Source organism: Anoplolepis gracilipes, chromosome 5 (genome assembly GCF_047496725.1).
Source record: "Anoplolepis gracilipes chromosome 5, ASM4749672v1, whole genome shotgun sequence".
In the NCBI taxonomy this organism is placed as follows: domain Eukaryota; kingdom Metazoa; phylum Arthropoda; class Insecta; order Hymenoptera; family Formicidae; genus Anoplolepis; species Anoplolepis gracilipes.
Window position 1 is genome coordinate 11,072,057 of NC_132974.1, and position 26,962 is coordinate 11,099,018.

Consider the following 26,962-nt stretch of genomic DNA (forward strand, 5'->3'; position numbering starts at 1 on the left):
AATGAGAGACACAAAGATTCTGTTTTAAATCAAAGATCGGTGATTGCAATGAACTATAGTACTGAAACGATTATTTAATCGATGATTAATTATACATAATATTATATATATATACGACAATATTTAGTTTCCGAAAGATTTAAACTTGAATTATCTGACTAAAAAAACAATTTTAAAAATTTTCATATAAATTTGAGATTTTGTAATTTATATATATTTACATATTATATATTTACATATTATAAGATAAAATAAATATTTTCATATCGTAAAATATATCTGTATTTTTTTATTTTTTTAAATAATAAAGAGATATAAATAGAATGTATAAATAGAACATAAATTATATAATGAAATTAATCAGTAATATGTTTGAGTTTTGTGCACACGCAATGCCTACATTTCGTGATTATAAGTGCAATTATATGTTATATCTTCTAAAACGATTTATCATTAACATTTGTTTCGCCATACTTTGAAAAGTTCAAGGCAATTGAGAGTTATTTTTTACAAACGTCAGAATAAATTAAATAAGAGTTATTATTTGGTTCATTCCTTCTTTTGACGACTCGTATATATGTACATACACAGTTCGTTTCTTTGTCATTGTGTGATTTGGTGGGACACTGCAGTGTCTGTTACTATTAACGACGTAACAATAGAAACTTCAGAATACAAACTGGTTTTTATATAATATTCTTTTATCTGGTTGTACTAACAAACAGCATTCTCTATAGAGTGTAATAGAAGTATTAATGAATAAACTGATTTATTCAAAATAATGGCAAAACTTTTGAAAACATTCATACACCGATTTTGATGAAATTTTACAGGCACGTAGTACGTAATAACTAAATGTAGTCGAATTCCATAAGCGCCAATGTGCGACAACGTCTAGTTTTCAACACATTCAAACTTGAATTATCTGACTATAAACAATTTTTAAGATTTTCACATACAAAATATTGAAATTTAAACTTATTTTCCTGAGAATATTATTTTTTTATTTTATTAATAAGTTACAAAACGTAAACTTTGACGTGACAAAATATCATTTATTTATTTAAAAATATGAAAAATTACAAAATCTCATTTTTATATAAAAAAATTAAAAAAATTGTTTAGTTAGTTAGATAATTCAAATTTTAATATCTCGGAAACTAAACTTCGCATCTGTGGCATTCGTTCTTGTGGCACTCGACTATATTTAATAAAAGTTATATGCCTGTAAAATTTTAACGAAATCGAAGCATAAACATTTTTAGAAAAACAGCCGAAATAAAACTTTTCATTTGACTCACCCCGTATACATGGCTTACAGTAACAGGTAATCGATTATTTCACTTTTTAACAGTCTTATTGCGTCTCTCGTACGATCTTCTTCTGTACATCTCGAAGATAAAAACTGTGATGAAACTGTTAACATTATCGATTTCATTGAGTTCAGTGAGAAAACTAAAAATTCTACTTATAAACTACAATATTCTTCTTATAGGTGTTTATGTTCCATGCATATACAATTCTAAATTTAATTTAAATTTTCATATTTTAACGATTTATTAGAATAAAAAAGAACATACTACAATTTGACTTTGTTGCTCTTATACATGTGCGTTTAATGTAGCTTTTTTTGTTTAATTAATATAATTAAAAGATAAATACGCACAAAATAAACCTAAATCTTTCCAACTGCATAATATTTCAGATATTTGAGACATACTAATAATTAATAATGTGGTAATAAGTTAAGAGTAAATACAATTGATTTTTTATCGCTTAATTATTTTAATACGTTAAATGTGTTAAAATCTTCAAAACTTTTATCTACACTGCATTGAAGAAAATAAAAGAGTGAAATAAATTTATTTGAGAAATAGAGCATGTGTGTTTAAACTCGCAACTACTATTAAACAAACCGACAGTGGATATATCGAATTAAAAACGCTAAAAATTTTTAAAAATATATAAATCAAAAGTTGAGACTAATAAAGATATTTGTCAAGATATTACGTTCAAAAATTTGAATTATCAAGATATCCGCTTATCAATATCAAGTTTTTTTCTTAAGCAAATTCAACACGTCGAATAATTGACAATGTATGGAAAAAATCTCGCGCTTTGGTGTATGATTCCATTTATTGTTGCAACTACAAAACATTACACAAGTTCCACGAGGGACGACAAAGAAAAACATTCGATGGAGTCATATAACGACGTCACAAGCACCATGAGAAACGAGAATGGTATTATGACGTACGATTCTTCAAAAAATTGCAATAGGGATAATAATAAAAACAATATTCCCCGCATTCGGTTATGCTGTCCTTTCGGTAGATATCTGATTAACGGAACATGCATTGCCAAAGAGGAAGAATTTATTTTTTTGCCAAATATAAATGGATATGTTACTAATTCGTTGCAAAACGGAATTAAAAAGATAGAACAGTTTCTTTTGGTCGTTGAAGATCCGTGTCAAAAAACTGGATATCGTGGCAGAAGATATGTTCCTTATGTACCGCCACCATTTGTACCGTCACCATTTGAATATTATGATTCTTACTTTATTAATTCCAACAACAGCACGTTATTCGCCAACGGATCTTTATATATACCAGGTTTTAATATGATCGATAAATCCTATTGCCTCGCTGTTGTTGAGCAAGACGTAATGAGTGCGAAGGTTTGCATTAAATATAAACTTCCATCACCCACGAGACCACGAAGTAGATTCCGATTTCATGGACCAGTACGTAATTATGGTAATAAATTCGAATATTATAAAAAAAGATCTGTCAGGTCTACAAATGAAAACTGCAATAGCAGCGAAGACAAGAACAATTTCTCTACAAATATCAGTAGTGGTAATATTGAAAACAATATCTTTTTGTCCAAGATATGCGACAATATTACTTGCATTCGTTTATGCTGTCCTTACGGTAGTTATCTGTTTAACGGAAAATGCATTGCAAAACAGGGTAACTTTATTTTTCTACAAAACATAAAGGGATACATTAATGATTCGTTGCAAACCGAAAGTAAAAAGGTAGATGAATTTCTTCTGGTTGTTCACGATCCGTGTCCAGAGACTGGATACTATTTGTTTGAAACCAATAAGACTCTGCATCTCATGAATGGCTCTTTATATGTACAATTTTCAAACATAAAAGTCGAATCCTTTTGCCTTGTTGTTGTGGAGCAAAGAGTATTTGCGAAGGTTTGCTTTAAAATTACAAAAAAAGTTATAAATCAGACTAAAAATCAAAACAATATAATACAAACTAGTACAAATGAAGAGGAGGAAGTTAAAGACAAGAACGAGGCTACGTCGAACAATTCCTCTAAAAATTTCAACAGACTTATCAATAAAACCAATGTCGTTGCTAACAAGATGTGTGACAGTGTTACCTGCATTCAATTATGTTGTCCTTTCGGTAGCGGTCTAATTATTGGAGAGTGCAATGTCCAACAAGATAACTTTATTTTCCTGACAAATATGAATGGATACATTAATAATTCGTTGCCAAACAAAACTAAAACGACAGACGAACCATTTCTTCTGGTCGTTCACGATCCGTGTCAAGAAACTGGAAACTATTTGTTTAATATCTATGAGACTAAGTTTCTCATTAATGGCTCTTTGTATCTGCATGATTATAACACAATCGTTGAGAAAACGGATTATTGCCTCGCTATTGTGGAAAAAAACATATTTGCTGCGAAGGTTTGCGTGATTACGAAAGAAATGAATAAGACTATAAATTACAATGAAAATGCAAATCAAAATAATACAAATGAAATCTTGCAGAGGATAGAAGGCAAGGACAATTTTATGTCGCAGGATTTCTCTACAAATTTCAATAGTGATAATAATGAAAATCATATCGATTCGTACAAAACGTGTGACAATATTAACTACATTAATTTATGCTCTCCTTTCGGTTATCGCCTGTTTCAAGGAAAATGCATTGTCGAACATGGTAACTTGTCGACTCTTCAAAATATGTATAAATTTACTTATCCGTTGAAAACCGTGTATAAATATACTGATTTGTTGCAAAAAAATGTAAACGAACAATTTTATTTTATTATTTACAAACCGTGTCAAAAATCTCATTTGTTGAATGCGGACAAGAACATATCATTATATGCTAATGGTTCTTTATATCTACATGATGACAACGAAATTATTAACCCAACATCGTATTGCTTCGCTAACGAGACTGAAGATGAATTTACTGTGCAAGTTTGTAATAAGACAATAAATATACCCAATGAAATTTTTTCTGATAAAAACTCAGACAGTCAGGTTAAAAACACAAATTTTCAAAACGAAAAATCACTGACATTTGTTATTATTCGTATATACTATTCACTAGTGCCAATGTTGTTGTCGATGATAATATTCATAGTTTACTCTATAGTGTCCGAACTCCGTAATATATATGGCTCCATAGTGCATAAATACAGCGGCTTGCTAGTCGTCGGGCATGCGATCGAATTGACGGACATAATAATAATCGGGGAGGATGTTAAGAGCAACCCTCATCTTTGTGTTGCATCTGGTACAGTATATTGAAATTGTATAACAAATAATGTAGTGTAACACCTAAATCTGTTAGAATTATTCGTGTATACCGATACGGGTTAATAACTTTTTGATAAAGTTAAATATGTGATTTATAACTTTAAAGAGAGTTAATAAAATATTTGGTATACTTTAAAATCAAATTAAAATTATCTACATATTTCTTATGCTATCGAAATTTTGCAGAATTATATTTATAATTAAAAAATTATTAAGCTTAATATTAATACGTACTTGTTAAATATTAAGGCTTTTTATTTTGCAGTACTGAAAATTGTATATATATATAATATACATATGTATATATATATATATATATATGTACGTGTGTGTGTATACAAGATGACCTGTAATTGGTGAGAAATCTGCTAATGACAGATTCTTGAGATAATTTGAAGTCGATTTTTTCACAGAGAAAATATCGAAGAACGTCATCATTTCTTGCAAGTTTCTAATTTTTGTCATTATATAAGTTTGTAATTAGACTTCAAATGAAAATTCTATAAGTGTAAACTTTATCTGAAGTTAAAGAAAGAATGTAGTTTTAATTTTTAACTCCAAAAGGTTTAATTTGCGAAAAGCGCTCTTTTTCAATCTTTTATAACTCAAAAATTATTGACGCCTCGACATTTTCGTTGAGGAAGAATCGTCTCCAAACTATCTTAAGAATCTGCTATTAGCAGGTTTATTACCAATTACAGGATACTCTGTATATATAGCCAATGTAGAGTTATTTTTATGATTATATATAATATTAATATATAATATAGCTGAAGTTGATCAGCATTTAATAGAAATATACTAACTAATAAAAATATATTTATAGTAATATATAGAATTTAATAAAAATATACTAATTGACACCTTTTCGATTTTATATTGTTTCAGCCTGTGTTAAATACTATTTATTTTTGGCAAGTTGGTGCTGGTTAAATGTAATGTGTTTTGACATGTGGCTTGCATTTAGGTAAATTACCAACTGACTATTTTATATCATATTTTATTTATAATTTAAATTTTTATAAAATTGATTCTTTATATACAATATAGCAAAGTATAATAAAACTTTAGAAAAAGAAACTTAGCCTAAATGTCCTTAGCATATATAAGTACACATGTATGGATAAATGTGCTAAGAATACATTTTATAAAATGTACATAATGTCTAAAAATTACATATAATTCATGAAATTTTTGGTAATAACTTTTTAATAAAAACTGACCACTCTTAAAGACTTTTGAAGAATGTTTGCACTCAGGACAGTGATTTTCACAATATACAAGGTGTCCTAGAATTCGCGAACACGGAATGCACAGCGTGATTGTTCGTGCCAAAAGAGGCAACTTTTATCTCAACAAAAATGTCGAGAAAAGTTATCATTTTTTGCTAGTTTCCAAATTTTGCTATTATATATCTCTGTAACTAAGTCTTAAATAAAAATTTTAGTAAAGTAAACTCCACCTAAAATTAACTGCAGAATATAATTGCATTAATCTTTTAATTCTACAAACTTTGATTTGCGACAAAACCCATTTTTTCAATTGCTTATAACTGAAAAATTATTGATGCCTCGACATTTTTGCTGAAGAAAAAGTTACTTCTTTTGATACGGACAATCATGCTGTGTATTCCGTGTCCGCGAATTCTGGAACACCCTGTATAAGTATTTCAGATTGAGTCCATTTTTCTGAAGTTTCACCTACAAAAGTACATATATTTGTGTATATGTTTATACATTTAATATATTCGTTTTTATTATAATATTCAAACAGATGCTTTACATTATATGTACTTGCAACAATATGTAAAAATAGCAACAGAAAACAACATAATAGTTTAATATAATGATGTAATATATTCCCTATTATCTCATTTTCGCTTGAGAACGTAAATTAATACTAAATTTAAGACAAAATAAAACACACACACACACACACACACACACACACACACGCATGCACGCACACTTATGGAAATCATAGACTGCACTTTTTATAAGCCAATATGTATAAATATTTTATATATGGTCTAAAATTTCTATAATAATTTTGTTAAAGACAGATTTTTTCGTTTTTTCTACAAATTTTTAATATATGTATATATAGACTTCATCTAAGAGTCATTTTTTTCTATTTGTATTTCTCACTATAAAGACATAATTTTTATCATGTAAAACATTACATGATAAAAATTATGTTGGATGAAATAAATTTTTATAGTTATCTACGATAGATTTTTTTCAGAAACCTAGAATAAAAGAATGTTTATTTTAGGTGTATTTGCGATTTCTTCTATTTTTCTTAGCTAAATGTAAAGTTCAAACTGTGTTTTTCAGACAATTGCGTCTGTCACAAGTAAATGTGAAACAACAAGAGAGAAGAAAGTTAATTATGTATTCTGTCTACGCGTGGGGAAGCCCCCTTATGCTTGCTACCATCTATAGCATCATAAATTTTATTCCTGTACCGAAGGACTATACCGAACTTGTAAAAATTGGTGTCAATGGGTGTCGGTTTTGTAAGTAAATGCTACGTTAATAGATAATTTAATTAATGTTGACACATAAAATATTATATGACTATAATTCGAAATATTCTGCATGAAATTAAAATAATGTTTTATGCATTCTTAATCATTAAGACAATTAAAACACAAATATAAGAAACAATTTACATATATGTATAAGAAATAATTTAATATAAAAAACGATTTAATTTAAGAATTAAATTTCTGATATTACATTTTCAGACGGTACAGCATATTTGTATTATTTTCAAGCGATTGTGGTTATCTCCATAATCAGTAGCATTTGCTTATCCATCTGTACAGCACGAAAAATTGCGCATTATGAAAAGGACATTGCTAATAGTTTGAGAGATTCGGATGGCCGACGTTACAATGACAAAAAGCAATGGTACGTCGGCAACATTTTTTTATTAATGTGTGATAATATTTGATTAATAAGATATATGTACCGAAATACTAATAAATAATTAATCAACATTATATTTCTTTTCAACAATAAAAAAGGATACAATAACGGATATTTTTGTGTAGCAATTTTTATAGTTCATTTTTTTTATTAATTAATACACACACATACATATATATATATATGTGTATTAATAAAAAGAATAATAAACTATAAAAATTATTACACACAAAAATGGCCGTTTTTAAAATGATTATATACATAACATTTGGAACGGGCCATTTTGTGTGTGGCAATTTTTATAGTTTTTATAGCTAATCTTAAAAAAGTATACATCGCCACCTCTCTCTTAATCACTTTCTCAGATAAATTTGCATGAAATTAATAAAAATAAAATCAAGTTGAATATGTTTTTCTCGTTTTATTAATAGATGCAATAATATTGCACATTTTATATATTTTTTAAAAATAATTTGATTTCTCTCTCTCTCTCTCTTTCTCTCTCTCTCTCTCTCTCTCTCTCTCTCTCTCTCTCTCTCTCTCTCTCTCTCTCTGTCTTTCTTTGTTTTATTTTCTTTCTTTTTTTTTAATTTTAAAACTTTTATTATATTAATTTTGAATTTTAACTCAACTAATATATAACATTTATTTCTATAATTTAAAGATACTTATATAAAACTGAGATAATAATGATCTTTTGAAAATATTTATCTTTGTTAAACATAAATAACTTCGAATGTTTTTAATTATAAATTTATCAATTGCCATAACCTTCAAAGATATAAAATATTAATTTTTTTAATTATTCAATTATTTCATTCATTAATTTCATTCAATTATTTTACTTAATTATTTTGTAGGTTTACTCTGTACTTGGAAGCAACAAGAGTACTATTTATTGTCGTTTGCATAAAATCGTTCATGTATAGTATTAATGTATATAATGATGAGAGTAAAGGTAATGAGAATAATGAAACCGTCTGGTATACTTTATGTGCGCTGGAGATAACGCAGCACTTTTGTATCTTTATCATATTTGTATGGAAGAAGAAGATTAGGCAACTGCTGCTGAAGCGATTGGATTGCCAGAATTGGTGTATGTTTTCAGAAATTCAACAAGCTACCTCGTCTTCTAATCATTCCACCACTACGTCAGAAACAATTTCTCTATGGGAAAAAATCAATCCTTTCAAGAAAGCGAATCGTCCTGCAAATAGTTCGACAGATTTGACTGACACTTAGTGCTACAATGAATGACACAAAGATTCTGTCGTAAATGAAAGGTCAGCAGTTAACCAGTGATTGCAATGAACTATAGTGCTGAAACAATTATTTAATCGATGATTAATTTTACATAATTATATGCATATAAACGATCGTTTTGTTTGGTAGAATAATATTCTAATTTCTATCTACTAAATGTTTCGATCTGTTCGTTTTCTTTAGTCTAGGATTTTTACTCTGTAATGATGTATTTGTAAGTTTACCTTTTTAATTTTTCTTCTAGTTTATATTTCTTTGGTCTTTGATAATAATTTTTATTAACATTATCATAAACAGTTGCATTTTATATACGTATATATATATATATATATTACGTTATTTACGACTAAGTACATATATATATATATATATATATATACTATATATATATATAAATATTATAACATAAAAAAATTCTTTCATATTGTAAAACATATATATATTTATTTACTTTTTAAAATAATAAAAGAATATAAATAGAATATATAAATAGAACATAAATCATATAAAGAAATTAATCAGTCGTATATTTGAATTTTATGCACACACAATGCCTACATTTTGTGATTATAAGTGCAATTATGTTATATATTCTGAAACTATTAATTATTAACATTTGTTTCGCCGTACTTCCAAAAATTCAAGGCAATCGAGAATTATTTTTTACGAAGGTCGGGATCAAATAAAATAAGATATACTAATTGGTTTATCCCTTTTTTTGAAGATTTGTATATATGTACACGGTTCGTTTCTATGTCATTATGTGTGATTTGGTGAGACACTACCGTGTCTACGATATACAACTTCAGAATACAAACTGGTTTCTAAATAATATTCTTTTATTCGGTCTTATACTAGTAGACTGCATTATCTATAGAGTGCAATAGAAGTATGAATAAACTGATATATTCAAAATAGTAGCAAAACTTTCGAAAACACCCATACACCGATTTTGATGAAATTTTACAGGCATGTAATACATACTTACTAAATGTAGTCGAATTTTATAAGCACGAATGTGCGACAACGTCGAGTTTCCGACACATTCAAACTTGAATTATCTGACTAAATAGCATAAAAAATATTGAAATTTAAAAATATTTTACTGAAAATATTATTTTTTTATTTTATTATTAAGTTACAACACGTAAACTTCAACGTGACAAAGTATCATTTATTAAAAAAAAAGAAAGAAATTAAAAAATCTCATTTTTATATAGAAATCTTAAAAATTGTTTATTTAGCTACATTATTCGTGTTTAAATCTTTCGAAAACTAAATATTGTCGCATATTCGTTCTTATGGCACTCGACTATATTTAATGAGAGTCATACGCCTAAAAAATTTTATCGAAATCGGAGCATAAACATTTTTTTAAAAAAACAGAATTAATTTTATTGAGCTGAGTCAAGTTATTACATTTGAATATATAGGTATGTAGGTATATTAATATTGTTATCAGGTTTTATTTTATCTTATATGTATATTCACTCTATCATGTCATAGTTTTTAATCACTGAAGAAAGCTCGAAATGAGTCCGAAACGTTTGAATCACTAATAAAGAATGGACAGAATAATTGATTGATTGTTACTTCATGCTCTATTATACATTTGCGTCGGTTCTTTAATGCCTAATTGTTTATATAATTATATTACTTAGTAATATTTAGAACCTCATATTTATTTAATTAATTTTATCTTTCAATACCGTATTTCTTTTGTAATACAAAAGGATATTAAGTAAAATCGAGAGAAATTACCAGAAATTACGATTATTACCAAAAAAATAAAATGTTTACTTATTTATTGTACAATCGATTTTTTGCTTTGTCAGAGAAGTTTTTTGACCGTGTATAAGTATCTTGAAAGAAAAATTTTTTCCCTTTTAATGAAAATTAACTGCTGTATGTAAATCTATTTTTAATTACCTACTATAATTTTTTCAAAAACATATTGCACTTACTGTAAATTTAAATGTCTAAATAACAAAATTCTTTTTAATTATTTTATCGCGTGATTAATCAAGATACTATTTATAGAAGTTTGTTAATAAAACTTTTTGTTTGACTCACCCTGTATGCATAGTTTATAGTAACAGCTAAATCGATTCTTTTACTTTTTAACAGTCTCATCGCGTCTTTCATACCATGTTCTTCCGTATATCTCGAAGATAAAAATTGTGACAAAATTGTTTACATAGAAACTTCAGAATACAAACTGGTTTTTACATAATATTCTTTTATCCGGTTTTACTAACAAACAGCATTCTCTATAGAGTGTAATAGAAGTATTAATGACAAAACTTTTGTTTGAAAACATTCATACACCGATTTTGACGAAATTTTACAGGCACGTAGTACATAATTACTAAATGTAGTCGAATGCCATAAACGCCAATGTGCGACAAGTCTAATTTCCAATACATTCAAATTTGAATTATCTGACTAAATAAACAATTTTTATGATTTTCATATAAAAAATATTGAAATTTAAACTTATTTTGCTGAGAATATTATTTTTTTATTTTATTATTTAATAACCAAAACGTAAACTTCAACGTGACAAGATATCATTTATTAAAAAAAAAAAACGAGAAATTACAAAATCTCATTTATATATAAAAATTTTAAAAATTGTTTATTTAGTCGGATAATTCAAATTTAAATCTCTCAGAAACTAAACTCCGCATCTGTGGCATTCGCTCTTGTGCCATTCGACTATATTTAATAAAAGTTATATGCCTGTATAATTTTAACGAAAGCGGAGCATAGACATTTTTAGAAAAACAGCTGAAATAAAACGTTTTATTTGACTCACCCCGTATACATGGCTTACAGTAACAGGTAGTCGATTCTTTTACTTTCTAACAGTCTTATCGTGTCTTTCGTACGATCTTCTTCCGTACATCTTGAAGATAAAAATTGTAATAAATTTGTTGTTAATATTATCAATTTTATTGAGCTTAATGAAAAAACTAGAAATTAACTACAATATTCTTCTTATAAGTGTTGAATGTTTCACGCATGTAACGATTCGATATTTAATTTAAATTTTCACATTTTAACGATTTATTAGAATAAAAAGAAACATACTACAATTTGACTTTGTTCCATTTAAACATATGCGTTTAATGTAGCTTCTTTTATTTAATTAATGTAATTAAAAGATAAATACGCACAAGATAAAGCTAAAACTTTCCAAATGTATAATATTTCAGATATTTGAGACATATTAATAATTAAAAATGTGGTAATAAGTTAGGACTAAGTACAATTGATTTTTGATCGTTTAATTATTTTAATACGTTAAATGTGTTAAATCTTCAAAACTTTTATCTACACTGCATTGAAGAAAATAAGAAAGTGAAATAAATTTATTTGAGAGATAGGCATGTGTGTTTAAACTCGCAACTACTATTAAACAAACCGATAGTGGATGTATCGAAATAAAAAACGCTAAAAGTTTTTAAAATTATATAAATTGAAAGATAAGACTAATAAAGATATTTGTCAAGATGTCACGTTCCAAAATTTGAATTATCAAAATATTCGCTTATCAATATCAAGTTTTTCCTAAGCAAATTCAACACGTCACATAATTGACAATGTATGGAACAAATCTCATGCTTTGGTGGTGTATGATTCCACTTATTGTTGCAACTATGAGACCTTACAGAATTTCCACAAGTGACGACAAAAAAAAATATTCGACGGAGTCATATAACGGCATCGCAAGCACCATGGAAAACGAAAACGGTATTATAACGCATGATTCCTCGGAAAATTGCAATAGAGGTAATAATAAAAACAATATTCCTCGCATTCGGTTATGCTGTCCTTTCGGTAGATATCTGATTAACGGAACATGCATTGCCAAGGAAGGAGAATTTATTTTTCTGCCAAATATGAATGGATACGTTACTAATTCGTTGCAAAACGAAACTAAGAAGATAGAACAGTTTCTTTTAGTCGTTGAAGATCCGTGTCAAAAGAATGGAGATATCTTGCTTTATGAAGATATTAATTCTTACTTTATTAATTCCTACAACAGCACGTTATTCGTCAACGGATCATTATATGTACCTGGTTATAATGTAATCGAGAAATCCTATTGCCTCGCTATAGTGGAGGAAAACGTGTTTGCTGCGAAAGTTTGCGTTAAAAACTATAGACCTTCTTCATCACCTACTCATTCTCCTTATGTTGGTCGCAAAAGATGTCATAATAAAAATGCAATTCGAAAAAGAAATCACAGATCTACAAATAAAAACTTCAACAGAAGCAAAAATAAGAACAATTGTACATCGCACGATTCCTTACAAGATTTCAATAGAAATGACAGTATCAATCCTTACGAGATGTGCGACAGTATTACCTGCATTCGTTTATGCTGTCCTTACGGTAGTTACTTGTTTTACGGAGAATGCATTGAAAAGCAGGATAACTTTATTTACCTGCAAAACATAAACGGATACATTAATGATTCGTTGCAAATCAAAAATAAAAAGGTCGACGAACTATTTCTTCTGGTTGTTCACGATCCGTGTCCAGAGAATGGATACTATTTGTTTTATACCTTTAAGACTAAGTTTCTCATTAATGGTGCTTTATATCTACGAGATTACAACACAATCATTGAAACAAATGCTTATTGCATTGCTGTTGTGGAACAAAATATATTTGCTGCGAAGGTTTGCGTTGGAATTGCCGGAGAAATCATGAATAAAATTATAATTCCTAGTAAAAATGCAAATCAGAGTAATACAAATGAAATCTTGGAGAGGATAAAACGCAAGGACAATTTTACGTCACACGATTTCTCCACAAATTTCAATAGTGATAATAATGAAAATAATATCAATTCGTACGAAACATGTGACAATATTAGCTACATTAAATTATGCTATCCTTTTGGTAATCGCCTGTTTCAAAGAAAATGCATTGCCAAACATGATAACTTGACTCTCCAAGATGTGTATAAATTTAATTATCGGTTTGAAAACGTGTATGCATATACTAATTGGTCGCAAAAGAGTGTAAACGAACAATTTCTTTTTATCATTGACAATCCGTGTCGAGAGACTGGATATCAGTTTAAGGCGGACAAGGACATATTATTATACGCTAATGGTTCTTTGTATCTGCATGATGACAATGAAATTATTAACTCTACCTCGTATTGCTTCGGTAAAGCTAAAAATGAATTTATTGTGAAATTTGCCGTTTGTAATAAGGCAATAAATTTGCCCAATACTCTTATTAGTATATACTATTCACTAGTACCAATGTTGTTGTCGCTGATAATATTTATAGTGTATTCCATAGTGTACGAACTTCGTAATATATATGGCTTCATAGTGCATAAATATAGTGGCTTGCAAGTCGCCGGGCGTGCGATTGAATTGATGGACATAATAATCGGGAAGAATGTTATGAGCAACTCTGGTCTTTGTGTCGCATCTGGTACAGTATATTCAAATTGTATAACAAAGAATGTAGTGTAACATCTAAATCTGTTAGAATTATTCGCGTTTACCGATACGGGTTAATAACTTTTTGATAAAATTGAATAATGTAATTTATAACTTTGAAAAGAGTTAATAAAATATTTGTATACTTTAACATCAAATTGAAATTATCTACATATTTTTTATAATATCAAAATTTTGCAAAATTATATCTGAAATTTAAAAAAATCATTAAATTTAATATTAATATATACTTCTTAAATATTAAGATTTTTTATTTAGCAGTACCGAAAATTGTGTGTGTGTGTCTGTATGTGTATATACAGGCTGTCCTGTAACTGATGAGAAACCTGCTAATGGCACATTCTTGAGATCATTTGGAGTCGGTTTTTCCTCAGCAAAAATATCGAGAGGCGACAACATTTTTTGCAAGTTTTCAATTTTTGTCATTATACATCTTTGTAATTAAGCCTTAAATTAAAATTCTATTAGTGTAAACTTTATCTGAAGTTAACTGAAGAATGTAGTTTTAATTTTTTAACTCCAAAATATTTAATTTGCTAAAAACGCCTTTTTTCAATCGTTTATAACTCGGAAATTATTGACGCCTCGACATTTTCGCTGAGGAAAAATCGTCTCCAAATGACGCTTTAAGAATCTTCTATTAGCAGGTTTTTTACAAATTACAGGACATCCAGCATATATAGTCCATATAGAGTTATTTTTATCATATATAATATAGCTGATTTTGATTAGCATTTAAAACAAATATACTATTTACATGTTTTTTATTCTATATTATTTCAGCCTATGTTAAATACTATTTCTTTTTGGGAAGCTGGTTCTGGTTAAATGTAATGTGTTTTGACATGTGGCTTGCATTTAGGTAAACTACCAACTGACTATTTCATATTATATTTTATTTATAATATAAATTTTTATAAAACTGATTCATTTTATACAATATAACAAAGTATGATAAAATTTTAGAAAAACAAACCTAGCCTCAATGACCTTAATATATATAAATACACATGTATGGATAAATGTGCTAAGAATACTATTTATAAAATGTACATATGTCTACAAATTACATATAATTCATGAAAATTTTTATAATAGCTTTTTAATAAACAATGAACGCTTTTAAAACCTTTTAAAGGATACTCAAGATAGTGACTTTCACAATATATAAGTATTTCAGATCATTTTTCTAAAGTTTTACCTAAAAAAATACATATATTTGTATATATGATTATACACTTAAAATATTCATTTTTATTATAATATTCAAATATATGCTTTACATTATATGTATTTGCAACAATATGTAAAAATAGTAACAGGAAACAACATTTTTAATATTTTTAATATAATGATACAAAATATATTTTATTATCTCATTTTTTGCTTGAAAGCGTAAATTAATACTAAACTTTAGACAAAATAACACACACACACACACACACGCGCGCGCGCGCTCACACACACACACACACACACGCACACGCACATACACATGCACACGCACACTTATAGAAATCATAGGCTGCACTTTTTATAAGCCAATACGTATAAATATTTTTTATATATTCTTAAATTTCTAGAATAATTTTGTTGAAGAAAGATTTGTTTATTTTTTTTACAAATGTCTCATATAGACATCATCTAAGAGTCATTTTTTCTATTTGTATTTCTCATTATGAAGACGTAATTTTTATCATGTCGTAATATTGGAATAAATTTTTATAGTTATCTATATACGATAGATTTTTTTTAGAAACCTAGAATAAAAAAATGTTTATTTGCGATTTCTTCTATTTTTCTTAGCTAAATGTAAAGTGTAAATTGTGTTTTTCAGACAAATGCGTCTGTCATCACAAAGAAATGAGGAACAAGAGCGAAGAAAGTTAATTAGATATTCTGTCTTCGCGTGGGGAAGCCCCTTTATGCTTGCTATTATTTATAGCATCATAAATTTTATTCCTGTACCGGAGGACTATACCCGACTTGTAAAAATTGGTGTCAATGGGTGTCGGTTTTGTAAGTGAATGCTACATTAATAAATAATTTAATTAATGTTGACACATAAAATATTATATGACTATAATTCAAAATATTATTGATGAAATTAAAAATATGTTTTGTGCATTCTTAATCATTAAGACGATTCAAACACAAATATAAGAAACAATTTAAATATATGTATAAGAAATAATTTAATAAAAAAAAGCGATTTATATATAAGAATTTAATTTCTGATATCACATTTTCAGACGGTATAGCATATTTGTTGTATTTTCAAGCGATTGTGGTTATCTCCGTAATCAGTAGCATTTGCTTATCCATCTGTACAGCACGAAAGATTGTGCATTACGAAAGGAACATTGCTAACATATATAGTTTTAGAAATTTGGATGGTCGTTATAATGACGAAAAGCAATGGTACGTCAGCAACATCTTTTTATTAATGTGTGATAATTAATTTTATTAATGACATATATGTACTGAAATATTAATAAATAATCAATAACATTATACTTCTTTTCAACAATAGAAAAAGATACAAAAACGGTTTTGGTGATTAATATATATATATATTAATCACCAAAAAAGAATAAACTATAAAAATTGCTACACACAAAAATGTTTGCTTTTAAAATAATAACATATGCAGCATTTGTAACATTTATGTGTGTGGTAATTTTTATAGTTTTATAGCTAATCTAAAGAAGTATATATCGCCACCTTTCTTAATCACTTTCTCAAAAAAATTTGCGTGATGTTAATAAAAATAAAATCAAGTTGTTAATATGTTTTTTTTTATTTTATTTATAGAAACAATAATATTGCAAATTTTATAAATTTTTTAATAATAATTTAATTACTCTCTCTCTCTCTCTCTCTCTCTCTCTCTCTCTCTCTCTCTCTCTCTATCTCTCTCTCTCTATCTCTCTCTTTGTTTTATTTTCTTTCTCTCTTTTTAATGTTAAAGCTTGTATTATATTAATTTCAAAGTTTAACTCAATTAATATATATTTATTACATATATTGCTATAATTTCAAGACATATAAAACTTAGATAATTACGATTTTTCGAAAATATATATTTTTGTTAAGTATAAATAATTTCGAATGTTTTCAATTATAAATTTATCAATTGCCATAACCTTCAAAGATATAAAATACTTATTTTTTAATTATTAAATTATTTCATTTAATTATTTTTTTATATATTTTGTAGGTTTAATCTATACATGGAAGTAACCAGAATATTATTTATTGTAGTTTGCATAAAATCGCTCATGCATAGTATCGATGCATATTACGATGAGAGTAAAGGTAATGAAAATAATGAAAACTCACATAATGAAACCGTCTGGTATACTTTATGTGTGCTGGAGATAACGCAGCACTTTTGTATCTTTATCATATTTGTGTGGAAGAAGAGAATTAGGTACCTGCTGCTAAATCGATTGGGTTGCCGGAATTGGTATATATGTTTTTGAGAAATTCAACAAGCTACCTCATCTTCTAACCATTCTACCACTACATCAGAAACGATTTCTCTATGGGAAAAAATAAATCCTTTCAAGAAAGCGAATCGTTCTTCAAATAGTTCGACAGATTTGACTGACATTTACAATTAGTGCTACAATGACACAAAGATTCTGTCGTAAATTAAAGGTCAGCAGTTAACCAGTGATTGTAATGAACTACAGTGCTGATACATTTAATCGATGATTAATTTTACATAATTACACGTACATAAACGATCGTTTTGTTTGGTAGAATGATATCCTGATTTCTACCTATCAAATGTGTGTCTATTTTTTCTTTTTCTTTATTCTAGGATTTTTGCTTTTTAATGATATATTGGTAAGGTTATCTTTTTAATTTCTATTTTAGTTTGTATTTCTTAATTCTTTGATAATATTTTTTATTAATATTATCATAAACAGTTGATATATTTACTTGACTCGGTCGTAACAATATTAATAGGTAAAAATGCCGAAAAGAAGATCCAACTGACATATGTTGTCAAGGTCATGACCCTGAGTAACATTCAAAAGGTTTATAGCCGTTGTTTGTTAAAAAGTTATGAACAGAAAAAAAATCTTATAAGATATATGTAATTTTTGGACACTACTTCATATATAATATTGTAATAAATATTTCAATACATATTGCAGTAAATATTATTAACTCTTAAAGAACAATAAGTTTAATCTTGTTAAAATGTCTCGAAATAAGTTGAAGACTGTATTATTTTAGAACATATGTGTCAAAGTTCAACGTATTACTGCAAATTTATTTAGTTAACATGCGATTTTCTGTTGAATAAATCACTTGATATTAATTTTTATTAATGATATATATTTTTAATATTTTCATAACATACACACACACACACACACACACGGGTGGGGGGGATTGCAAGGAGGGCCTTCGGCACCCACCCCCGCACCTCGCTTCGCATGGAAAGTTGCAAATTCATGTGAACTTTGTTTTGTTTGCAACGTACATACATGCGAAGCGAGGTGGACGAGGTGGGTGGGGGAAGGGGGCCAAAGGCCCCCCTTGCAGCCCCCCCGTGTGTGTGTGTGTGTTTGATTATGAAAATATTGAAAATATATATCAAAGTAAAGCAACAAATACAATAATTATGGCATTTCGAAATAAAATATTTTTTGTTTATAACTTTCTAACAAACAACGAGCGACGGCTAAAACCTTTTGAACGTTACTCAGGACAGTGACCTTGATAATATATGTCAAGGTCAAGGTCATTGGGGCTGGGTCATCCCCTTTTCAGCATTTTTACCATATTAATAAATCATCACATATTCACGTTGCATTAAATTTTGCACACTCTATCTTGTAATTGCATTATATATATACATATTACAACATAAAATAAATATTATTATATTGTAACATATATATATTTTTTTATTCCTTTAAATAATATAGAATATAAATAGAACATAAATCATATAAAGACATGAATCAGTCATACGTTCGATTTTTGTACACACACAATTTTTAAATTTTTATGATTATTAGTATAATTATATACTATATCTTCTGAAACAATTAATTATAAACATTTGTTTGCCATATTTCCAAAAATTCAAGATAATCGAATGTTTTTTTTACGAAAGTCAGTATCAAATAAAATAAGATATACTATTTGATTTATCCCTTCTTTTTACGACTCATATATATGTACATATATACACAGTTCGTTTCTTTGTATTGTGTGATTTGGTGGGAGACACTGCAGTGTCTATTAATATTAACGACGTAACCATAAAAACTTCTGAATACAAACTGGTTTTTATATAATATTCTTTTATCCGGTTTTACTAACAAACAGCATTCTCTATAGAGTGTAATAGAAGTATTAATGAAAAAACTGATTTATTCAAAATAATGGCAAAACTTTTGAAAACATTCATATACCGATTTTGATGAAATTTTACAGGCACGTAGTACATAATTACTAAATAGTCGAATGCCATAAGCGCCAATGTGCGACAACGTCTAGTTTTCAACACATTCAAACTTGAATTATCTGACTAAATAAAATATTTTTAAGATTTTCACATACAAAATATTGAAATTTAAACTTATTTTCCTGAGAATATTATTTTTTTATTTTATTAATAAGTTACAAAACTTAAACTTTGACGTGACAAAATATCATTTATTTATTTAAAAAAACGAGAATTTACAAAATCTCATTTTTATATAAAAAAATTTTAAAAATTGTTTATTTAATCAAATAATTCAAATTTTAATATCTTGGAAACTAAACTTCGCATCTGTAGCATTCGCTCTTGTGGCATTCAACTATATTTAATAAAAGTTATATGCCTGTATAATTTTAACGAAATCGAAGCATAAACATTTTTAGAAAAACAGCCAAAATAAAACTTTTTATTTGACTCACCCCGTATACATTGCTTACAGTAACAGATAATCGATTCTTTCACTTTTTAACAGTCTTATTGCGTCTTTCGTACGATTTTCTTCCGTACATCTCGAAGATAAAAACTTTGATGAAATTGTTAACATTATCAATTTCATTGAGTTCAGTGAGAAAACTAAAAATTCACTACAATAATCTTCTTATAAGTGTTTATGTTCCACGCATATAACAATTCTAAATTTAATATCAATTTTCATATTTTAACGATTTATTAGAATAAAAAGGAACATACTACAATTTGACTTTGTTGCTCTTATACATGTGCGTTTAATGTAGCTTCTTTTGTTTAATTAATATAATTAAAAAATAAATACGCACAAAATAAAGCTAAAACTTTCTAAATATATAATATTTCAGATATTTGAAACACTAATAATTAAAAATGTGGTAATAAGTTAGGACTAAGTACAATTGATTTTTCGTTTAATTATTTTAATACGTTAAATGTGTTAAATCTTCAAAACTTTTATCTACACTGCATTGAACAAAATAAGAGAGTGAAATAAATTTATTTGAAAAATAAAGCATATGTGTTTAAACTCGCAACTACTATTAAACAAACCGACAGTGGATGTATCGAATTAAAAAACGCTAAAAATTTTTAAAATTATATAAATTGAGAAATGAGACTAATAAAGATATTTGTCAAAATATTACGTTCAAAAATTTCAATTATCAAAATATCTTATCAATATCAAGTTTCTTTCTTAAGCAAATTCAACTCATCGAATAATTCATAATGTATGGAAAAAATCTCGTGCTTTGGTGGTGTATGATTCCACTTATTGTTGCAACTATGAGACCTTACAGAATTTCCACAAGTGACGACAAAGAAAAATATTTGACGGAGTCATATAACGGCGTCGCAAGCACCATGGAAAATGAAAACGGTATTATAACGCATGATTCCTCGGAAAATTGCAATAGAGGTAATAATAAAAACAATATTCCTTGCATTCGGTTATGCTGTCCTTTCGGTAGATATCTGATTAACGGAACATGCATTGCCAAGGAAGGAGAATTTATTTTTCTGCCAAATATGAATGGATACGTTATTAATTCGTTGCAAAATGAAACTAAGAAGATAGAACAGTTTCTTTTAGTCGTTGAAGATCCGTGTCAAAAACCTAGATATCGTGGCAAAAGATCGTTAATAAATGTTCCTTTTGCACCGCCATTATTTGAATATGATTCTTACTTTATTAATTCCAACAACAGCACGTTATTCGCCAACGGATCTTTATATATACCAGGTTTTAATACGATCGATAAATCCTATTGCCTCGCTGTTGTTGAGCAAGACGTAATGAGTGCGAAGGTTTGCAATAAATATAAACTTCCACCACCCACGAGACCACGAAAAAATATATTTGCATATTATAAAAAAAAAAGATCCGTCAGATCTACAAATGAAAACTGCAACAGCAGCGAAGACAAGAACAATTTCTCTACAAATATCAGTAGCGGTAATATTGAAAACAATATCTTTTTGTCCAAGATATGCGACAATATTACTTACATTCGTTTATGCTGTCCTTACGGTAGTTATCTGTTTAACGGAAAATGCATTGCAAAACAGGGTAACTTTATTTTTCTACAAAACATAAAGGGATACATTAATGATTCGTTGCAAACCGAAAGTAAAAAGGTAGATAAATTTCTTCTGGTTGTTCACGATCCGTGTCCAGAGACTGGATACTATTTGTTTGAAACCAATAAGACTCTGCTTCTCATGAATGGCTCTTTATATGTACAATTTTCAAACATAAAAGTTGAATCCTTTTGCCTTGTTGTTGTGGAGCAAAGAGTATTTGCGAAGGTTTGCTTCAAAATTACGAAAAAAATTATGAATCGGACTATAAACTACGATAAAAGTACAACTCAAATTAGTACAAATGAAAACTCGGAGAAAATTAAAGGCAAGAGCGAGTCTATGTCGGACGATTCCTCTAAAAATTTCAACGGACCTATCAATAAAAGCAGTATAAAAGCAGTTGCTAACAAGATGTGTGACAATATTACCTGCATTCAATTATGTTGTCCTTTTGGTAGCCGTCTGATTAATGGAGAATGCATTGCCGAACAGAGTGATTTTATTTTTCTGTCAATGAATGGATACATTAATGATTCGTTGCAAAACAAAAATAAAAGGGTAGACGAACCATTTCTTCTGGTCGTTCACGATCCGTGTCAAGAAACTGGAAACTATTTGTTTAATACCTATGAGATTAAGTTTCTTATCAATGGCTCTTTGTATCTACATGATTACAATACAACCGTTGAAAGAACAGCTTACTGTCTCGCTCTTGTGGAACAAAACATATTTGCTGCGAAGGTTTGCGTTGAGATTACGAGAGAAATCATGAATAAGTTTATAAATCCCAATCAAAATGCAAATCAAAGTAATACAAACTTAAAGAGGAAAAACAGCGAGAACAATTCTACGTTGCAAAATTCCTCTACAAATTTCAATAGTGATAATAATGAAAATAATATCCATTCGTACAAAACATGTGACGATATTAGCTATCTTAAATTATGCTATTCTTTTGGTAATCGGCTGTTTCAAAAAAAATGCATTGCCAAACATGATAACTTGACTCTCAAAGATGTGTATAAATTAAATTATCGGTTTGAAAACGTGTATGCATATACTAATTGGTCGCAAAAGAGTGTAAACGAACAATTTCTGTTTATCATTGACAATCCGTGTCGAGAGACTGGATATCAGTTTAAGGCGGACGAGGACATATCATTATACGCTAATGGTTCGTTGTATTTGCATGATGACAACGAAATTATTAACTCAACATCGTATTGCTTCGCTGGAATTGAAAACAAATTTACTATGTTTGTCGTTTGCCCTGAAAAAACAAGTAAGTTGTTCTTAGAGATCCAGAATACTCAATTTCTTGGAAATTCAATCATAGTTAAATACTATGCACTAGTGCCAATGTTGTTGTCGCTGATGATGTTCATAGTGTACTCCATAGTGTCTGAACTCCGTAATATATATGGTTCCATAGTGCATAGATACAGCGGCTTGCTATTCGTCGGGCATGCGATTCAATTAATGGACATGATAATAGGAAAGGATGCTATGGGCTATACCGCTTGTGTTACATCTGGTACAGTATATTCAAATTGTATAATAAAGCAATTAGTGCAATATCCAAATCTGTTAGGATTATTAGCGTGTACCGATATGAGTTCATAACTTTTTGATGCAATTGAATATGTAATTTATAACTTTGAAAAAAGTTAATAAAATTTTTTATATACTTTAACATGAAATTAAAATTATCATATTTTTTATACTATTAAAATTTTGCAGGATTATATCTTAAATTAAAAAATTATTAAATTTAATATTAATATATATTTGTCAAATATAAGGTGTTTTATTTTGCCGAAAATTGTATATATCTGTGTGTGCGTGTGTGCGAGCAGAGTCAATGTAGAGTAATTTTTATGATTATATATAAAATAATTGACTTTGATCAGCATTAATAGTATGCTAATTTACACGTTTTTTATTCCATATTGTTTCAGGCTATGTCAAATACTATTGCTTTTTGGGAAGCTGGTGCTGGTTAAATGTAATGTGTTTTGATATGTGGCTTGCATTTAGGTAAATTACCAACTGATTATTATATATCATCTTTTATTTATAATATAAATTTTTGTAAAATTGATTAATATTATACAATATAACAAAGTATGGTAAAACTTTAGAAAAACAAACCCAGCCTCAATGACCTTGACATATATATACATATATATATATATATATATATGTACAACACATATATAGATAAATGTGTTAAGATTACATTTTATAAAATGTTCAAGATGTCTAAAAATTACATGTAATTCATGAAAATTTTTTTGATAACTTTTTAATAAACAATGAGCGTTCTTAAAATCTTCTGGAGGATACTTAGGATAGTGACAATATATAGGTATTTGAGATTGGGTCCAGTTTTCTAAAGTTTCACCTAAAAAAATACGTTTGTATATGTGTATATACACACAATATATTTGTTTTTTATTATAATTAATATTCAAACAGATGCTTCACATTATATGTCCTTGCAATGATATGTAAAAATAGCAATAGGAAACGACATAATATTTTTAATATATACTGATACAGGATATTATATCCTATCATCTCATTTGTTGTCTAAGAGCGTAAATTAATATTAAATTTAAGACAAAATAAGGCACACATACACACGCACACACACACACACGCACGCGCGCGCCCGCATCCATACAAAAACTTAAAATAAAAGAATATTTACTTTAGGTGCAATTGCGATTTCTTTTATTTATACTAGCTAATTGTAAAATGTAAAATATGTGGTTTTCAGACAATTGCGTCTATCACAAGGAAATGTGAAACAACAAGAGAAAAGAAAGTTAATCATGTATTCTGTTTACGCGTGGGGAAGCCCTTTTATAATCGTTATCACTTGTGGCATCATGAATACTATTCCTGTATTGATAAACCCGACCAGACCACAATTTGGTGTCAATGGATGCTGGTTTCGTAAGTGAATGTTACACTGACAGATAATTCAATTAATGTTGACACAAAAAATTATATAACTATAAATCTAAGTATTCTTGATGAAATTAAAAATATGTTTTATGCACTCGCGTAATCATTAACGATTAAAACTGAAATGATTATAAGAAAAAATTTAGGTATATGTAGAAGAAATAATTTGATATGAAAAGAGATTTAATATAAGAATACCATTTCAAATATCACATTTTCAGAGGGTAAGGCATATTTGTGGAATTTTCAAGCGGTTGTAGTTATCTCTATAATCAGCAGCATTTGCTTCTCGATTCGTACAGCGCGAAAAATTGCGCATTACGAAAAAGACATTGCTAATCGTTTGAGAGATTCGGATGGCCGACGTTATAATGACAAAAAGAAATGGTACGTTAGCAATATCTTCACATTGATGCATGATACTTTATTTTATTAATAACATATATATGCCAAAATATTAATAAATAATTGATCAATAATTGACATTATACTTCTTTTCACAACAATAAAAAAAAATATTTATATATCACCAAACAAATAAACCTAAAAATTGTTACACACAAAAATGTCCGTTTCAAAATAATAATATATATATATTATAACAATCATTATAAATTTTTTAAAGTATCTAATATTAAAGAAATATACATTGCCGCCGCTTCTCTTTCAATCGCGCCTTCTCAGAAAAATTTGCGGGAACTTAATAAAAATAAATTCAAAATGTGAATATTTTTCTTATTTTATAAAAGTAATAATTGTATCTTATATGTAGATTTTTTAATAACTTGAATACTCTCTCTCTCTCTCTCTCTCTCTCTCTCTCTCTCTCTCTCTCTCTCTCTCTCTCTCTCTCTCTCTACTTTATTTTCTTTTTTTAATTTTAAAATTATTATATTAATTTTGAAATTTAATTTGATTAATATATAGCATTCATTGCTAATGCTTAACGATATCTTAAACTAAGATAATAATAATTTTTAAAAAATATTTAGCTTTGTTAAAAGATAATTTCAAATCTTTTCAATCATAAACTTATCAAATGTCATAACTATTAAAGATATAAAATATTTATATTTTTATATATTTATTATATTTATCTTATTCAATTATTTTATTTAATTATAATTTACAGGTTTAATCTGTACCTGGAAGTAACAAGAGTACTATTTATTGTCGTTTGTATAAAATCGTTCATGTATATTATCAAGGAAGTATATACGGAAAAGTCATTTGTGGCCTGGTATACTTTATGTGCGCTAGAAATCATACAGCACTTTTGCATCTTTATCATATTTGTATGGAAGAAGAAGATTAAGCAACTGCTGCTGAAGCGATTGGGTTGCTATAATTGGTATACGTTTTTAGAAACTCAACAAGCTACCTTATCTTCTTAACAATTCAACCACTACGTCAGAAACGATTTCTCTATGGGAAAAAATCAATCCTTTCAAGAAAGCGAATCGTCCAGCAAATAGTTCGACAGACTTGACATTTAATGCTACAATAAGTAACTCAAAGATTTTATCGTAGATCAAAGGTTTATGGTAAACCAGTTATAAATTACAGTGCTAAAACACTTATTATATTATATATACATATTATATACATACATATATATACATACATATATACATATATATATACATATATATACATATATATATATATATGTATATATATGTATATTATAACATAATATTAAAACATAATATTAAATAAAACTTATCATATCGTAAAGACATCTGTCTCTATTCTTAAATATTATAATATTGTACGAAATATTTATATTTATCTATTCTTTTAATTATTATGGAAGTCGAGATATAAATCGCCATAAAGACACAATGAATCGTACGTTTAGTTTTTCTGCAAATACAATTCTTACATTTTTTATGTAGGAACTGCATGTTATATCTTAACATTTCATTATTAACATTCGTCGTATTTAAAAAGTTCAAGGCAATCAAGTATTTTTTTTTACAACGAAGATGAGAGTCAAACATAAAATAAAATTATTTTACTTAACCTCTATCACTATTTTGAGTATTTGTAAACGATTAAAATATTTGAATAATAAAATTTAAAGCAAAAAAAACTTGGCGCTGCTACAATAATTATATTTATATTTTATATATTATTTTATATTTATATT

At 27.7% G+C, this 26,962-nt stretch overlaps 2 protein-coding genes across 4 annotated transcripts; both read left to right on the forward strand.

The window, feature by feature from the left end:
- Window positions 1-11,992: 11,992 nt before the first annotated feature.
- Window positions 11,993-19,082, forward strand: LOC140666015 (G-protein coupled receptor Mth2-like). 3 transcript variants are annotated; one of them, XM_072892705.1, is made up of 6 exons: window positions 12,404-12,537; window positions 12,629-14,244; window positions 15,057-15,135; window positions 16,111-16,292; window positions 16,526-16,694; window positions 17,494-19,082. In XM_072892705.1, the coding sequence occupies exons 2-6, from the start codon at window positions 12,687-12,689 to the stop codon at window positions 17,756-17,758; spliced, it is 2,253 nt and encodes a 750-aa protein (XP_072748806.1). In that variant the 5' UTR covers window positions 12,404-12,537; window positions 12,629-12,686; the 3' UTR covers window positions 17,759-19,082. The 3 variants fall into 3 exon arrangements, with proteins under 3 accessions (XP_072748803.1, XP_072748805.1, XP_072748806.1); XM_072892702.1 differs by having other exon boundaries at window positions 11,993-14,244; XM_072892704.1 differs by having other exon boundaries at window positions 11,993-14,244; window positions 17,538-17,687.
- A 1,201-nt stretch (window positions 19,083-20,283) lies between these two features.
- LOC140666014 (uncharacterized) lies at window positions 20,284-26,453 on the forward strand. Its single transcript, XM_072892701.1, has 5 exons — window positions 20,284-23,371; window positions 23,796-23,874; window positions 24,620-24,798; window positions 25,032-25,197; window positions 25,943-26,453. The coding sequence occupies exons 1-5, from the start codon at window positions 20,983-20,985 to the stop codon at window positions 26,202-26,204; spliced, it is 3,075 nt and encodes a 1,024-aa protein (XP_072748802.1). The 5' UTR covers window positions 20,284-20,982; the 3' UTR covers window positions 26,205-26,453.
- The last annotated feature ends 509 nt before the right edge of the window (window positions 26,454-26,962 follow it).

What these genes read in the sequence shown, in the direction of transcription:
- LOC140666014 (XM_072892701.1), top strand. Translation starts at nt 20,983, where the DNA reads ATGTATGGAAAAAATCTCGTGCTTTGGTGGTGTATGATTCCACTTATT. An exon ending in TACCGCTTGTGTTACATCTG is followed by an intron (nt 23,372 to 23,795) that starts GTACAGTATATT and finishes ATATTGTTTCAG; the next exon opens with GCTATGTCAAATACTATTGC. An exon ending in TATAATGACAAAAAGAAATG is followed by an intron (nt 25,198 to 25,942) that starts GTACGTTAGCAA and finishes TATAATTTACAG; the next exon opens with GTTTAATCTGTACCTGGAAG.
- LOC140666015 (XM_072892702.1), top strand. Translation starts at nt 12,387, where the DNA reads ATGTATGGAACAAATCTCATGCTTTGGTGGTGTATGATTCCACTTATT. An exon ending in TGGTCTTTGTGTCGCATCTG is followed by an intron (nt 14,245 to 15,056) that starts GTACAGTATATT and finishes ATATTATTTCAG; the next exon opens with CCTATGTTAAATACTATTTC. An exon ending in TGTCAATGGGTGTCGGTTTT is followed by an intron (nt 16,293 to 16,525) that starts GTAAGTGAATGC and finishes TCACATTTTCAG; the next exon opens with ACGGTATAGCATATTTGTTG.